Source organism: Amaranthus tricolor, chromosome 4, assembly GCF_026212465.1.
Source record: "Amaranthus tricolor cultivar Red isolate AtriRed21 chromosome 4, ASM2621246v1, whole genome shotgun sequence".
Lineage (NCBI taxonomy): Eukaryota > Viridiplantae > Streptophyta > Magnoliopsida > Caryophyllales > Amaranthaceae > Amaranthus > Amaranthus tricolor.
Genome location: NC_080050.1, coordinates 10,036,305 through 10,051,861, shown reverse-complemented (window position 1 = coordinate 10,051,861; position 15,557 = coordinate 10,036,305). Strand labels below are relative to the sequence as shown.

The window sequence follows — 15,557 nt, the reverse complement described above, 5'->3', positions numbered from 1 at the left end:
TATAAATTTTAAAGTAAGATCAAATTATAATTCTAATAAAACATAAAAATAGATATAAAATATTAATAGCACATAATGGTTGAATGAGTGAATAAATAATTATGGGCTATATATAAATTATTATTTTCCAACTCTTTTATTAAATAATACTCTCTCATATTCACCCATTAATTCCATTTATTTTGTGTCATTATTCACTCATCATTATTAACTTGTATTTATTCTTAATTAAAAATTTAAACATAACCATGTGAGATCGTGTTTGATTCGTCTCAATACAAGGATTATTAATATTAATTTTTTACAATATTTAATTAAAAACAATTAGAGATATTAAGGGTTAAAATATTGTCTCGACAACTGTGAAAATCTAAATGAGACTAATGATTTGAATCAGAAGGCAGTACTAATTTAAAAATTCATGCAATTCACGAAGTTTAGTATCAAAATATGTACAAATAAAGTTTTCAAATAATAATGCAAGAGAAAGACAACCATTTTTTTAAAGAAAAGTACATAAATACTTTTCAATCCAAAGGATACCAAAATCTTCCACCAAGATATATTTCTTTGATTCAATCTAAAGGTACATCATTGAAATATTTTCATTTGTGGTGAGTTGTAGATGCTGATTCAATCCATATGGGCATTGAGAATTGTTGTATAGGATGCAATTTAATTTCATATTGTGTAGAGATTTAATTAAAACAATCTAAATGGGGGGTATTGCTGGATCTTTAGAGTTTTATAAGTCCAATATTCTGAGTTAATAATAGTTATGTAAAGTATATTGCATAATGAATGACAAGCAAATATCATTGAGGGTATGTAATGAAGGAATATGAAACTTTAAGGAGATATAATGAAGGGATGTGATACTTTATTGCATTGTTTCAAAGTATTATTTTAAGGAGATGTAATGAAGGGATGTGATATTTCATTATATTATTACAAATCTTTAATTAAAGACATTAAGCCTGATTTGTATATACATGTTCACTAATTTTTAAATGAGACAGTCTCATGATGAGATCAATTCTATTGGGCTGGCTCAATATATATTTTTTGTCTTAAAATGATCACTTATAACGTTAAAGTGATTACTTATAATTTTATGATAATCACTTTTTATAATCTTAGAGTGATTACTCATAACCTTAAAAGTTAAAACGATTACTTATGATCTTAAAATAATTAATTGAAAAAATGATCTATTATATGGATCCATCTCATGATGCATCTCATACAAGACGAGCTGATATATTTTTCAGAATGTATATTCTTATCTTCTAAATTTTTCCTCTCTTCTCTACATATTTATGATCCTACAATCTTACTAACTCCACTTTCATAATTTTGGAATTACTTCTCATAGAAATGCACTTGTTTCTTCACATCGACTTTATATAGTTCTTACATTGTAGTGCAAACTGCTATATCGATCTATAGCGTATTATCAAAGTTCAATCCAAACATCATCGTGGGCAAAATAACTGTATAAGAAAACTATCAAGATGTGCCTCAATTTTATATTAAATTTCTGAAGATTTAAATGTCTAAATCTTGTTCGCTACTGTGTTAGTTTCATAAGTTTAAGTGGCTATCATAAGTCACAATTTCACAAGTATTCTTATTATTATCGTTTCTAGTCACCATAATAGATTTTTTCATATTTGTAAAATTATTTGTAGTTAATGGTTATTGTACGTAAACGTAACGTAACTAGGGCTGCAACAGTCTTGTTTGGTCTGGTTTGATACTAAAAATAGACTAAATTAACATTGTTTGAAAAATTTTCAGACTAGATCAGACCATTTAAATTATCAAACTGGATTTGACCAGACTGTTCTATATACAACAGTCTGATCTGGTCTGGTATACTATTTTAAAAATTTTTCATTTTTCTTAATTCATATATGATGTACGTAAATATTTCGTACTTAACTACAATCACAAAATTTAATAATTTATAATTATTTTTGTTGCATCGACATTATTCAAGTATATTTATTACAATAAAAATAACTACACTTTGAAATATGAAGGTAACGACCTACTTTTTTTTTAATAAAAAAAGACTATGATTTTCAGTCATAGTACGATTTGCGATCTATTCTGATCTGAAAAATAAAAAAATCGAGACCCGAACAGAAATCGTAATTATTTTTGAAAAAAGTCGGACTATGTTAGAATAAGGCAACTAGAATAAAATCAGAAATATTTTTCAGAATATTGTAATTTAGGAAACTATATTATGCAATCCTAGTGATGCAGAGAACCCTAGCAACAGTGTCTTTGTATATAAGCTCATCTTTGTATCAAGTTTAATATACAGAAATAAGAAAACGCAGATTAAAATCCAAAATTATTATTCTTTACTTTGTATCAGACCAGATCGTTTAAACCGTAGAATAGACAAAATACTAAAATATCAGACCAGATCGTTATATTTTTCAGACCAGATCGTTTAGACCAAACTATGTTCAGCCCTAAACATGACTCAATGTTATCTCATAGAAAATGTTTAACTTCAACTTAAGTCATTTATCAAACATTTTGTAAACTTACCTAGCTAACTCATTAAGCCATTTATTGATTACTGTTATTTTTTTCTCACTTGAACAATTACATTTTAAAATAATTGTAAAAGATAACTCACGATAAAATAAAAATATTATGTTCTGAACTACTTTAAGATATTTTAATATTTTTGTTCGATTTTATTAACTTTCATCAAATAAAATTATAGAAGTACTTTTTTGAGGTTTTTAGACAAAAATAATGGGTTAGAAATGGAAAGTAAAATTGAATTGAAATTTTTTAAATTGAGATTTCATTTCTGAATTATAGGAGTAATTTCTTTTGTTAATGAACCTTTTTTTAAATTTAGATGTTGTGGTTGACCAAGTAAAATTAGGGTAAGCATTAAGCAAGTAATTGAAAAAGGCAAAAGTTCAAAAATCTATCCTATATTCTTACATGTACCTTCCAGTTTCTATCACATTTTTTAACCACTGCTTAATTCTTTCATCTCTTTTCTACAAAACCTTCTTTATCGTCTCTTCTTACCTCAACAACTGTTAAAGCAAGTAACAAAATTCGTGATAATGACGTTAACTTTAAACATATTATCGAACATGGGTTATCATGTACATTGGATGAGGATGTGTCGAGTTGCGTTGGTTTAAGGTTTGGAACGATCAATGAAGTGATAACCGTAGGGTGTTTGAGGCTTGACTAAGTGTGTAGGAAACATGCCTTGAGCGAGGCAAGGCATGGGAATGTGTGGTGCTTGTTCGAGACAAGAAGAAAAGCAAGACAATAGGTGGCTCGACCAAGTGCTCGTTCGAGGGACACTTAGCTCATTCGAGCAAGTTAAACAGAAGCAGCATGTAGTTTGCTCAAGTGAAGGCTCGTTCGAGCAGTTATGATCAGAAGGCTAAACGGCTATTTTTGATTAGTTTGGTTAATTGTGTGTTTATTGCCATGTTGAATGTAATGTTAATTGTGATGTTAACTGTGGGTGTTACATGTGTGTGTATGGTGAATTAAAAGGGGGTTCTAGAATGTAGTATTCCTCACTATAAATAGGATACTTATTTATAGAACACAATGCACCACCACTAATGGAAAAAAACATATTTGTTGCTAGACATGTGCTGCGGTTTTTATCAAACGCAGCATTAAATAGTATAAAATAATTAGGCAAAAAAAAGAATAAAGATCAAATGTTGCGGTTCTTTAGATGCCCGCACCAAATAACACGTTTGCACAGCAACTAAGTAGTTATATGCTGCGATTTTTGCATTGCCCGCGGCATTTAGTGTCTTTATTAAAAAATAAAACCCGCCATTCAACGTTCCATTTCACAAATACTCGACCCACGTATTGTTGTATTCTCTAAAGACCGCCATTTTGCAAACTGCTTCATTCTTCATCATCTTCTTCATCATCTGCAACTTCCTCTTTCACGAAAACCCCATAAATTCTTCATCTTCGCATACCGCTTCTTCTTCTTCATCATTTTCGCATAAATTCTTCATCATTTTTCTTCATTGTTCTACTTCTTCCACGCGAAAAACCCACGAAAAATTTGGGCTTAGTTCTTGCTCTTCTTCAAGGTATAATTTTTTAAAGCTTAGTTCTCAAACCCATTGTTGTTCAAGCTTCATTAATTGTGTTTTAGGGCTTAGTTTTTTTATACTAATTTATTTATTTTTTTCATTGTATAGGTTATACACAACCCACAAAAACCCACAAAAATGCAAAGGTATCTTTTTCATTTTTGATTTTGTAAATTAGGTTTAAATTTATCATAATTTATGAATGTGTATGTAGTTGTTGTTTTTAAGTTTTAAAATTATCATGTATAGCATGTTTTGTTATATTTTTAAGTAATTTCTTCATTTTATTTATGAATGTGTATGGAGTTGTGGTTTTTAAGTTTTAAATTTATCATAATTTTTTTTATAGTTTGTAAATTAGGTTTAATTAGGGTTGTTTATGTAACAAGAGCGGCAATCTCGATATATAATTAACATTTAATAATAATGTTTAATACGAAAAAATATTGCAGAAGTCTCAAATGCCGAATTGTTAAAAACTTTAAATTATAAAACTAAAACTGTTTGAAACAAAAGTAAAATATTATTACCTTTGATAAGAAATATTGTTTGCTCAAAAAGAAAAAAAATACATCATCATCAAGTCATTAATAAAGATACAAAAAGCAGCTAAGCTCTCGATAAATAGTAATTGCTGCGGCCTGGATCGGAACCTGAACTAGATCCTGCAAAATGTTGTCATCCATGATACGGATGACAGCCAATTGAATCGGTCAACGCTTAACGCCTAGCATAACTTCCTATCTAGCTCAAAATACGGAAATTATACGCTACATTTACAAAATAATAATTTAAGTACGAACTTCTACTTAATTGACACCACCGTATACTTTTACCATGTTCTTTTTCTATTACATACTTTTAAGCCATTAAGTACTATTCTCGATCCTGACAGAAGTACGTTACTGCCACTTATACAATTCGGTAATCTTAACACTTGAGTAAGTTCATTTGGTTAATACTCATAACCGTACCATGCATCATAGCATCAACACTAATCAAGTTTATCACTGATCAACAAACACATCAATATGACACCTAATATATGTAAGGGTCTGGTTAGGTGAGAACCGTAGTCCTAAACCCTAACTGTGGTGGGTTTCGTCACCCCTCCAATACAATATTTATGCTCGAGCTCTACAGGATAGATAGCGAACCCCCTGTCTTACACCGCATTTTACGTGCCAGCCAACACGGACGCCGGAATTTTACATGCTGGTCCATGGTTCGACATTACCTTACTATCAGGGTCATTCAATCAATACATTTCACACAAGTACATCACATTTTTATTACTCCAAGTTGACTTTGAATTTGAATTTGACCAACCTAAGTGGTAACTTCATTTATTTAATATAATTCTTAATCATAACGTTTAATTTACCTTTACGTCTTTATATGTTCATTACTTAATTTTTACACATTAAATTTTATATATAACTTTATTTTAATATGTCACTAAATTCACACTAATAACTTAATATTTTATTAATAGTCTCCAAATTAGTATTTTCCACAAATAGCTACTAAAATCTATTTCTCTTGAAATAAGTTCCCAAAATAAAAATTTCCAACTTTAAAATAAATAAAACTTTATTCTCCTCACAAAATCAAACTTTAATATAAATTTTGGTCAAATAATTAGCAGATAAAATATTATTTTGTACTAAATAGTAATTAAATGTCACAAAAGTTTTTTTTTTAATTTTGAAATCTCATATATTCAAGAAAATCACTTCAATATTTAATAACTTATAAAGCTTTCTCAAAGTTAACTTTTAAGATTTTATTTTAATATCATCACAAAATAGCTTATAATAATGTAAAAAATAAATCAAACTCTTTTTCTTTTTAATATGATAATGTTTGAATGGCCTATGAGCATTTTGGGGCCTTTTTCACTAACAAAACAACTTCATTTAATTTATTATAGTAAATTCAAGATTTAAATAATTAACATAACCACTAAAAAAAAAACTTACACAATAACTTAGAAATTTACTATAACTTTAAGGATAAACTTAAATCTCAGAATAAAGTATAATAACAATATTCTTAATATAATCATACTTAGTAAAATACGTTCATAAAATAACTTACTATCTTATAAACTAGTTTGAGGCTAACATAAACATATTAATACAAAATTCTAACACAAAACAAATTCTTAAATATAATAACACTTCTAATGTAACACATAACTCATAAACATACTAGCACTAGTTTATAATATAAATCATGCTTAATATGACTAGAATATAATTTTGCACTCAACTTCCTAAACTTGTTCAAAGATTATTAAATTAACATACTAAAAATACTTTTAACATACACATACTTAATATAATCTTGATCATAATTTCATTAAACTAACTTCCACTAAAATATATCAACATATTTCATACCTTTCATATTATAAAGTAAATATAATGTAAAATTCCACAAAAAGAGTGGGGTAAGAAGTTATACCATACTAACACCAAGGATTAGTACTAAGTATTAATTAGGAAAATAATAAGAAATAAGATCCTCCAAGATAGATAATAATGCTCCAAATAGGGATGCAGGCGGGGCGGGTCTAATAGGAGACCCGCCCCATCCCCGCCCTATCGGGGCGGGGATGGGTCCCGATTTGATGGGTCATGGGGCGGGTACGGGTATAAAATTCATACCCACCGCGGGGATGGGGATGGGGATGGGTTTTAGGTGATACCCGCCCCATCCTCGCCCCGCCTCGCCCCGCCCCGCCTAACGAAATGTACAAATTTTGAGAATTGGAATACCCTAAATTATTTTTCAAATTTCTGAAAACCTTGAATTATTTTCAAATTTTTAAAAAACTTTAAAAACCCCGTTTTTATATTTCTTTTAAGGTCTAAGATCATGTTTTTTAGAGTAAGGTTTATAATCATGTTTTGTCTATTTTTTATCCTTTTTTCTCAATAAAATTTGTTTATATTCATTACGAGTTGTGTAGAGGTAGGCGATATTAAGTGATGATTAGATGGGGATTTGAAAATAAATATGTGACACAGATGGGTATTAAGCGGGGATTTGACGGGTGGTGGGGCGGGTAAAATGGGTATTAGACGGGGATGGATACCCAGATGGGGATGGGGATGGGGATGGTATTAGGTACAAACCCATCGGGACGGGGAAAAAAATTATACCCGCCGCGGGGATGGGGATGGGGATGGGGATTGATTTACCAGATGGGGATGGGGATGGTAACGCCAATACCCGCCCCGCCCCGCCCCGTTTGCATCCCTAGCTCCAAAGATAATTAATTCCAACTCCCAAAATAATGATGATGATTTAAGCTAAATAAAGAGTGTTCTAAGCTCCATGTTCTTTAATTTCTTCAATTAATAAAGGTGTTAATGTAGTAAGATTTTAATGAAGTGAAAATATAAGAAAGAATGTTAGAAAGATTTGATGATGGTAGTGTAAGTGATCTCATGACTAAGGGGTATTTATAATAGATTTGGACAACTTTGTAGTTCATTAGATTGTATGAAAACGAGTGTTAGGAGTACAGAAGAAGGTTACCTTGTGTAAGTGATTTAGAGTGTGTAAGTGAATGTGTAAGAGTTGGAGTGTGTAAGTGAATGTGTAAGAGTTTGGAGTGTAGAAGAAGATTAGCTTGTGTAAGGAAATGGTGATAGCTTGTGTAAGTGATGAACATCATGGGTTACCATAGAAAGGATTTTGGTTCATCAAAATTTTGTTCTAGTATGTACAAGTGAATATATATTTTAAAATAATGGATAAATTTGATCATGAAAATATGTAGTTTATTTAAAATTTTGTTTAAACTATACTTAATGTTAATAATAAAAATACGACTCATTTTTATGTATAAAATAATTATATCAAAATTTTAAGGTTAAAATAATAAGTAGTAATGTTAGTTTAAGGAAGAAAGTTAAAAAGTTACGTTTTACAAAATCGTGAATATAATAATAAAATTTTACTTTTCGTACTATAAAATAATAAAATAATATTTTAGTGCTTATAAAAAGATTTTAAACAAAAAAAATACTATTTTAAAATTTAATATTTGAAAGAAATTACAAAATAGGAAAAGATTTAGTAATTAAAGATGGTTTGAAATGGATAATCAAAGGATTAGAGATTTGAATTGAAAATTCAGAATAATTAATCGAAAGATTAAAATTAAGAATTTTGAGTCTGTTACAACTCTTTCCCCCTTAAGATAGTTTCGTCCCGAAACTAGAACTTACAGAAAAGTTAGGGTATCGCTCTCTCATGTCTACCTCCTTCTCCCAAATAGCTTCCTCACTCTATGGTTTGACCTCAAAATCTTGACCAATGGAATCCTAGACTTTCTCAATTCTTTAACTCGTGTATCCAAAATCTCATAGGTCTCTCCTCATAGGCTAAGGACTCATTGATCTGAAGGGGTTCATGGGTTAGCATATGTGATGGATCATGAATATACTTCCTCAACTGTGAAACATGGAACACATAATGAACTTTTACCAAACTCGATGGTAAAGGCAACTAATAAGCAACTTGTCTAACTCTTCTTAGAATTTCAAAGCGTCTAATAAATTTCAGACTCACCTTTCCTCTTTCTTTTAACTCAAAAACATTAGTCTCATTTCCCTCAACTCTATGGATCAACTAATTAATCTCCGGATTCTGAAGTTGTGCTCATTGATATGGTCAAACAAAGTTTGTATGTATGATCATCGCTCCCAAATACCATCTAACCTCATGTTGGTTACAAATCTCTAATCTCAAACTCTGCATTTCACGGTAAAACTCCTAAGGTACAGATTCGACACTCACTATCTCCTCCTCAAAACATAAGACAACTTGTTGACCTTCTTAGGGTGGTATAAAATTTCAAGACATAATCCTAATAACTCAAGCCATAGCCTTTGGCGCATGTTAAATTCCTTCTGGTTGAAGACATACCTCAAGTTTTGAAGATCGCTGTAGATCTTATACGGTAGCCCATATAAATAATGTCTCCGCAACTTTAGAGCAAGGATTACTACAACAAGTTTAATGTCGTGCAATGGGTAATTCACCTCATGTGGCCTCAACTGCCTCGATAGATAAGCTATGACATTTATATCTTGCATAAGTACACATCCCAAACCTTTAAATGAAGTATCCCAATAGACCTTGAATCGTTTGCTACAATCATGCACTATTAATACATGAGCAGTAGTGATTCTCCTCTGTGATTCCTCTAAAGCAATCGTGTACCTCTCACTTTATTAAAATCGAATTCTTTTCTTCAACAACTCAAACATGGGACGAGTAACCTTAGAGAAATTCTCAACATATTTCCTATAGTAACCAGCAAAACCCAAAAAGCTTCGAACTCCAGTTACATTCCTCGGAATCGATAATTGGTTATTGTCTTAATCTTCTCCAGATCCATAGAAATTCCATCCTCAGACGTAATATGACCCAGAAAAGACTATTTCCTCAAGCAAAAACTCGTACTTAATAAATTTTCCTAATATTACAATTTTTTTTTCAAAGAAGAGACATGAAGAATCTATGGAATCATCTAGTCCAAGTCAAGAACAAACTCCCACTCAAATTTCCACTCCAAGTCAAATTCCCACAACTTTGGAGAGACTAAGTGAAAGTGATATTCTTACACTTGAACATGATCCTGGATTGAGGAGGAGAATATCTGACTTTCATGTGGATGATAGGGAGTTAATAAGGTGTGAGTACATTCGAAGAGGTCCATGTCAACCTAAAAACAAAGATTTTCCCTACACATACTTTGGAAAGAAATGTGGAAGGTTTGTTGTTAAGTGGTTTGATAAATATATGTCTTGTTTTGAATATAGCAAAACTAAAAATGTTGCCTATTGTTTTGCTTGCTATTTATTTAAAAATGATAATGTTTATTGTGCGGGAGATGCTGTTGTTAGAGGTGGGTTTAATACTTGGGGTAAAGTTGATTCTTTTGAAAAACATTTTGGAGGTCATATGAGTACTCATAATAATGCTTTATAGACTCTAATGGACTTTAAGAATGAAAAGACCTCTATTATTGCTATCTCAAAAATTAAAACAACTCAATATGAAAGTGACTATGAGGTTGTTAAGTATTTGTTGTTTCAAGGACTGGCATTTCGCGGTCATGATGAATCTGAAAGATCCTTAAATAAAGGTAATTATCTTTAGTTGTTGAAAGTGATAGCAAAAAGGGACTCTAATGCTAGCATTGTTATGTTGGAGAATGCTCCTAAAAATTTTTAATAAACATCTCCTAAAATACAAAAGGATCTTGTTAATGCTTGTGCAAGAGAGACTACGAAAAAGATCATTGAAGAAGTAAATGGTGGGTTTTTTGCTATTCTTGCCGATGAATCTGCAGACATTGCTGATAAAGAACAGTTGAGTCTTTGTTTAAGATATGTTGATAAGAAAGGAATGGTGAAATAGCAATTTCTTGGCTTAGTTCATGTGGGTAACACTACTTCTCTAACTCTTAAACTTGCTATTGAATCTTTGCTAATGAAACATTCTTTAAGTTTGTCAAGAATTCGAGGGCAAAGTTAAGATGGTGCAAGCAATATGAGAGGTGCAATTGGTGGCCTTAAAACTTTAATGTTGAATGAATCTCCAAGTGCATATTACATACATTGTTTTGCTCACCAAATTCAACTAACACTAGTTGCAGTTACATCTAAGAATGATGATTTTGCTTGGCTTTTTGAAACACTTAATGGCTTGTTAAATTTGGTTGGAGCTTCTTGTAAACGAAAGGAGATTATTCGAGACCAATAGGCAAAACATTTTTTGGAAGCATTAAATTGCGGTGAAATTGAGTCTGGTACAGGCTTAAATTAGGAGTGTAGTTTAAGTAGGCCAGGTGCCACTTGATGGAGTTCTCAATTCAAAAAAATAGTGAGTTTTTTTCGTTTGTATCCCACTATTCTTGACGTGCTTATTTTATTTGTGAAATTTCAAGACTGCTGAAAGATTGAAGTGTGAGTCTACCTCATTTGCACTAAGAAGGTTTGATTTTGTTTTTATTGCTGAATTAATGATGAAAATTTTTGGTATTACGAATCAATTGAACCTATCTTTGCAAAGAAGAGAACAAGATATAGTGAATGCTATGTCACTTTCAATGGTATTACAAAAAATCTTGATGAGCATTCAATTAAACTGGCTGAGTCGAATAAGCATTTGACACATGAAAAGGTATATTTCCTTTTGAAATTGGTGTTGACTCTTCCAGAACGACGAATTTCTAAATGATAGTTTAGTCGCTTATATGGAGCGAGTCGCAATGATCTTGATTAAAGGTAAATATAAACTTTGTGTGCATTTGTAATTATTTTTTTTTATCGATTTTCTTAATACTTGATAATGATTGTAAGTTATCTTATTGCAGATGAAGACGTGAAGATTGAGCTTTTGTGAATTTGCTAACACACTCAAGTGCATAATTTTGTTAGAGTTTTCACACATTATAACGACTAATGGGCTAGTAAAATTATACTTTATTTATTTTACCTTTTTTATTCTACTTCATTCCTAAAATCCCGAGTCCGTTACTGAAACATGACTCAATACTATCGCGTAGAAAATGTTTAACTCAAACTTAAATCTATTCTCAAACATTTTGTAAATTTACCTAGTCAACCCATTAAGCTATTTATTGATGACTATTATTTTTTCTCACTTGAAAAATTATATTTATAAATAATTGTAAAAGACATGACTATAAAATAACAATATTATCGAAACTACTTTGACACATTTTAATAGTTTTATTAAATTCTATTAATTTCTATCAAATCAAATTATATTTTTTGAGGTTTTTTAGGTATAAAATAAATAGGTTATAAAGTGGCAATAAATTAGTTTTCATTTCTAAAAATAGGAGTAGAAATTTTTTTTTTTTTTAAGGGAACTTTTCTAAAAATCAAGACGTTGTTGACTAAGTAAAATTAAGGTATATGAAAAAACGGCGTAAATGTAGGTCAACTCAAATGGAGTCTATCTATTTTATAGGAGTGTATTCTTATATATACTTCACTTTCCTGTTTTTGTTACATTTATTGAATCACTGTTCATCTCTTTTTACAAAACCTTCCTTAACGTCTCGTTTTACCTCATCAACAATCAACAATTTACAGGTATTTTATTTATGTTCTGTTCTCTTTTTTTTTTTTTTTTTTTTATTGTTTTGAGTTTTTTCCTCCTATTATAAGCAATTTCTGATAAAATCGATTATCTTTTTTTACCATTCAAATTATCTGGGACAATTTTCATTGAATGATGAGTTAGGGTTTATGTTTTTACATTTTAGATTGAAGGCGAGAATTACCTTTTTGTGTTCTATATAGGATTTTTCACATTAAATTAATATGTTCGGCGTTAAGCAAATGAAGTGCCCTATTCATTTAATCTCGTTTGCTATTCTAATTCGTTTTAGACAATAACCCATAGTTTTAGTTTATTCTTGTCCATACATTTTAACTTTTTCTAATTTAATCCCTACAATTTATTTAATCTTTCATTTATTCTATTACTAAATATTCACTTTTTTCATGAATAACACTCCATTTCTCCTTGATGCAAAATCAAAGTACGAAGTAGTAAAAAGTTTGAAAATGTGTGCAGTAATCTTGGTGGATCATTCTTAATCACTTGAGTTCGTTTGCATACTTTTGCAAAGGGAAAAGCCTCTTTTTGTGAGAATGACTGGGAGTTCTCAGAACAGCAGTGATGCATTCCGTGAAGATATCCCAGCTAACCAAATCGGTACACGTGGCTGGTACTTCACCAAAGAAGAAATAGACAATCATTCTCCATCTAGGAAAGATGGGATTGACCGAGCCACGGAATCTTCATTGCGTAGATCATATTGTTCTTTTCTGCAAGATCTCAGCAAGATGCTTCGAGTGTATGTGAATCTATTGCTTCAATTATTACGTCTTTATGATGTTCACTTGCATATCCAAGGCATATTCATTCCTGATATGTAATATGTTTCAGGAACACTTTAACAACAGCGACTGCGATGATGTTCTGTCACAGATTTTATATGCGCCAATCTCATACAAAGAATGACTGGCAGGTAATCTTGCCACTTGCCATACTTTTTATTCTTGCTTTTCAATCTTAAACATGTGCTCATGGCTTATTCTTTCTCGCAACCTCATATATCGATCTCATTGGACAAAGGGGTGTAGCTTATGTGGTAGAACACTCGCGTTGCATGCGAGAAGTATAGGGATCAATACTTTAAAGTGTGTCAGTTACATGGAGTTTTGTAAATAACATCTTATCACATGAAATCTAATTAGATAAGCTAGTATATATCTTGTTCTGATACAATTAGCTAAGCTTACAAAATCTGATGGTAATTTCAGGGACTTTGAATTGCTTTAGGTGTTATATTGGGTTTGAATAAATGCTTAATATATCATAGTTTATTTTCTCCGATCTTTCGTCACAAATATTATGGCACATCAAATGCAGACGGTTGCAACTGCTTGCATGTTCCTCGCTACCAAAGCGGAAGACTGCTTTCGTCCACTGAGGGATGTTACCTTGGTGGCATATGTGCTGATCCATAAATGGGATCCTTCTGCTGCTGAGAGGATCAAACAACAGGTATGTAGGATCTTTTTGATGCCTAAGTTGATTATAAAAATCTTTTTCTTGATATTGCTAAATTTAAATTCATGTCTTTTTTTCATTATGTAGAAAATTTATGATAAGCAGAAGGAGCTAATTCTTGCTGCTGAGAACCTTTTATTGGTGACAATTGCCTTTGATTTCAGTATCCAACACCCATATATACCCCTTGTCAATGCCTTAAAGCTATTGCAGATTACAAACAATGTTGTAGCTATGGCTGCTTGGAATCTTTTGAATGAATGGTAATGAGTCTCTTGTTGTACAACTATTGTACCTTTTCAATTCGTCTGAAGTTGGTTTTTGTACCTCTCTAATGGCTCATCTTACTAATTTGCAAACATGGTTTGTAGGTATAAAACAACTTTGTGCTTGCAGTATAAACCCCATTACATTGCTGCAGCTTCTTTGTCAATTCCAGCCATACTTCTCAATTTCAAACTTCCAAGAGTAGAAGGAAAGCCTTGGTGGCTGTCTTTTGATGTATCACCCGTGAAACTTCAAGGTTTGTAGTTTATCATTTCTCTTTTTTAAAAAAATTGGTTCTTAAGTTGACTCAACCTGTGGTACTTGGGGGACAAGTGGATATCACCTGACATATTGCGTAAATGGATAAAATTATTTGAGATTGTTTTGAGGCTAATTGACTTTATAAGGTATATTGTGATTTTGGAGGATGTTATGATTTGGTTGTAAGAATCACCTCACCTCAGCACTTAAGCTTACTGCTTAGTCAAATCCCCATTTCACATTTTTTTTTACCTCAGTACGCACCATTGTTCACCCCTACTGATTCCGACAGTAAAACTCCCCTATGTTATCCGCTGACCTTAAGGGTTTCATCCTCCACCCTCCTGAAACATAATTAGTATTAAACTGTTGTATATTTTCGGATAAATCTTATCTGCAAGTTTCATGCATGATGATAGAAGTGTGCTTGTTCTGAGTTGTGGCTTTTGCATTTTCTCAGAAGTTATATTACAAATGCTTCTGTATTTTAAGCCGAATGGAAACGTAAACGTAACACCAGTTGATATTAATGCAATGAACCCTTCGAAAATTGAAAATGCCACAAGTCAAAGCTCACCGATTAGCATACTGGTTGGCTTAGAACCTCGAGAAGATTCTGCTCCAGTGGCTAGCCAAGAGCAGAAATCTAATTCATGCAAGTACGTCCAAAAGGGTACAAGAGCTATAAGTGATAAAGTTATGTTGAAGGCAGCGTCAGGACATGATGAAAACCAGAAACCAACGGGAATGCCTCAATAAGCGATGAAGCCTATTCTGGAAGTTCAAAACGCCACAAGTCGGAGTAGTCAGACCCACCCAACAGTTCGATCTGAAACAGGAGAGAATTTTGCTACAATGGGTGATTTGAATCAGAAACCTGAACCATACTTGTACGGACATAAGGGAATGGCTGTAAGAAACACAGTAACTGTGAATGCAAGTGATTGCAGCAGTAGTAGTAGTTGTGTCGTTGCGAACTGTAAGGATGGTGACAGTACGTCCAAAACTTCTCATGTAGATGACTTACTTAGCAAACTTGATGTGGACCGTATTAATGGGGCATTAGAGTGAAGAAAGTGGCTGAATTGCAATGGAGATGAGGTTACTGCTATAGAAGAACCCGTCTTTGACAGTGATCTTCACTTACAGAGGGAATTAGAAAGAGGAGTAGAACTTAAGTATGCAGCTGATAAGAAACAAAAAGTGTCAAGATAATAAGACTGAAGATTCTTTTGCTGGTAGTTTTATTTTAAATCATCGATATTT

General features: G+C 31.7%; 2 protein-coding genes and 2 pseudogenes across 2 annotated transcripts; all 4 read left to right on the top strand.

Annotated features, from left to right (window-relative positions):
• Positions 1-9,665: 9,665 nt before the first annotated feature.
• On the top strand, positions 9,666-10,136 carry LOC130810723 (uncharacterized). Its single transcript, XM_057676857.1, has 2 exons — positions 9,666-9,919; positions 9,968-10,136. Exons 1-2 carry the CDS (start codon positions 9,666-9,668, stop codon positions 10,134-10,136), a joined length of 423 nt encoding a protein of 140 aa, XP_057532840.1.
• A 6-nt stretch (positions 10,137-10,142) lies between these two features.
• LOC130810722 (uncharacterized) lies at positions 10,143-10,913 on the top strand (annotated as a pseudogene).
• Positions 10,914-12,206: 1,293 nt separating this feature from the next.
• On the top strand, positions 12,207-15,055 carry LOC130809796 (cyclin-T1-4). Its single transcript, XM_057675600.1, has 7 exons — positions 12,207-12,274; positions 12,762-13,044; positions 13,137-13,218; positions 13,623-13,757; positions 13,851-14,026; positions 14,135-14,286; positions 14,752-15,055. The coding sequence occupies exons 2-7, from the start codon at positions 12,839-12,841 to the stop codon at positions 15,048-15,050; spliced, it is 1,050 nt and encodes a 349-aa protein (XP_057531583.1). The 5' UTR covers positions 12,207-12,274; positions 12,762-12,838; the 3' UTR covers positions 15,051-15,055.
• On the top strand, positions 15,054-15,506 carry LOC130809797 (uncharacterized; annotated as a pseudogene).
• The last annotated feature ends 51 nt before the right edge of the window (positions 15,507-15,557 follow it).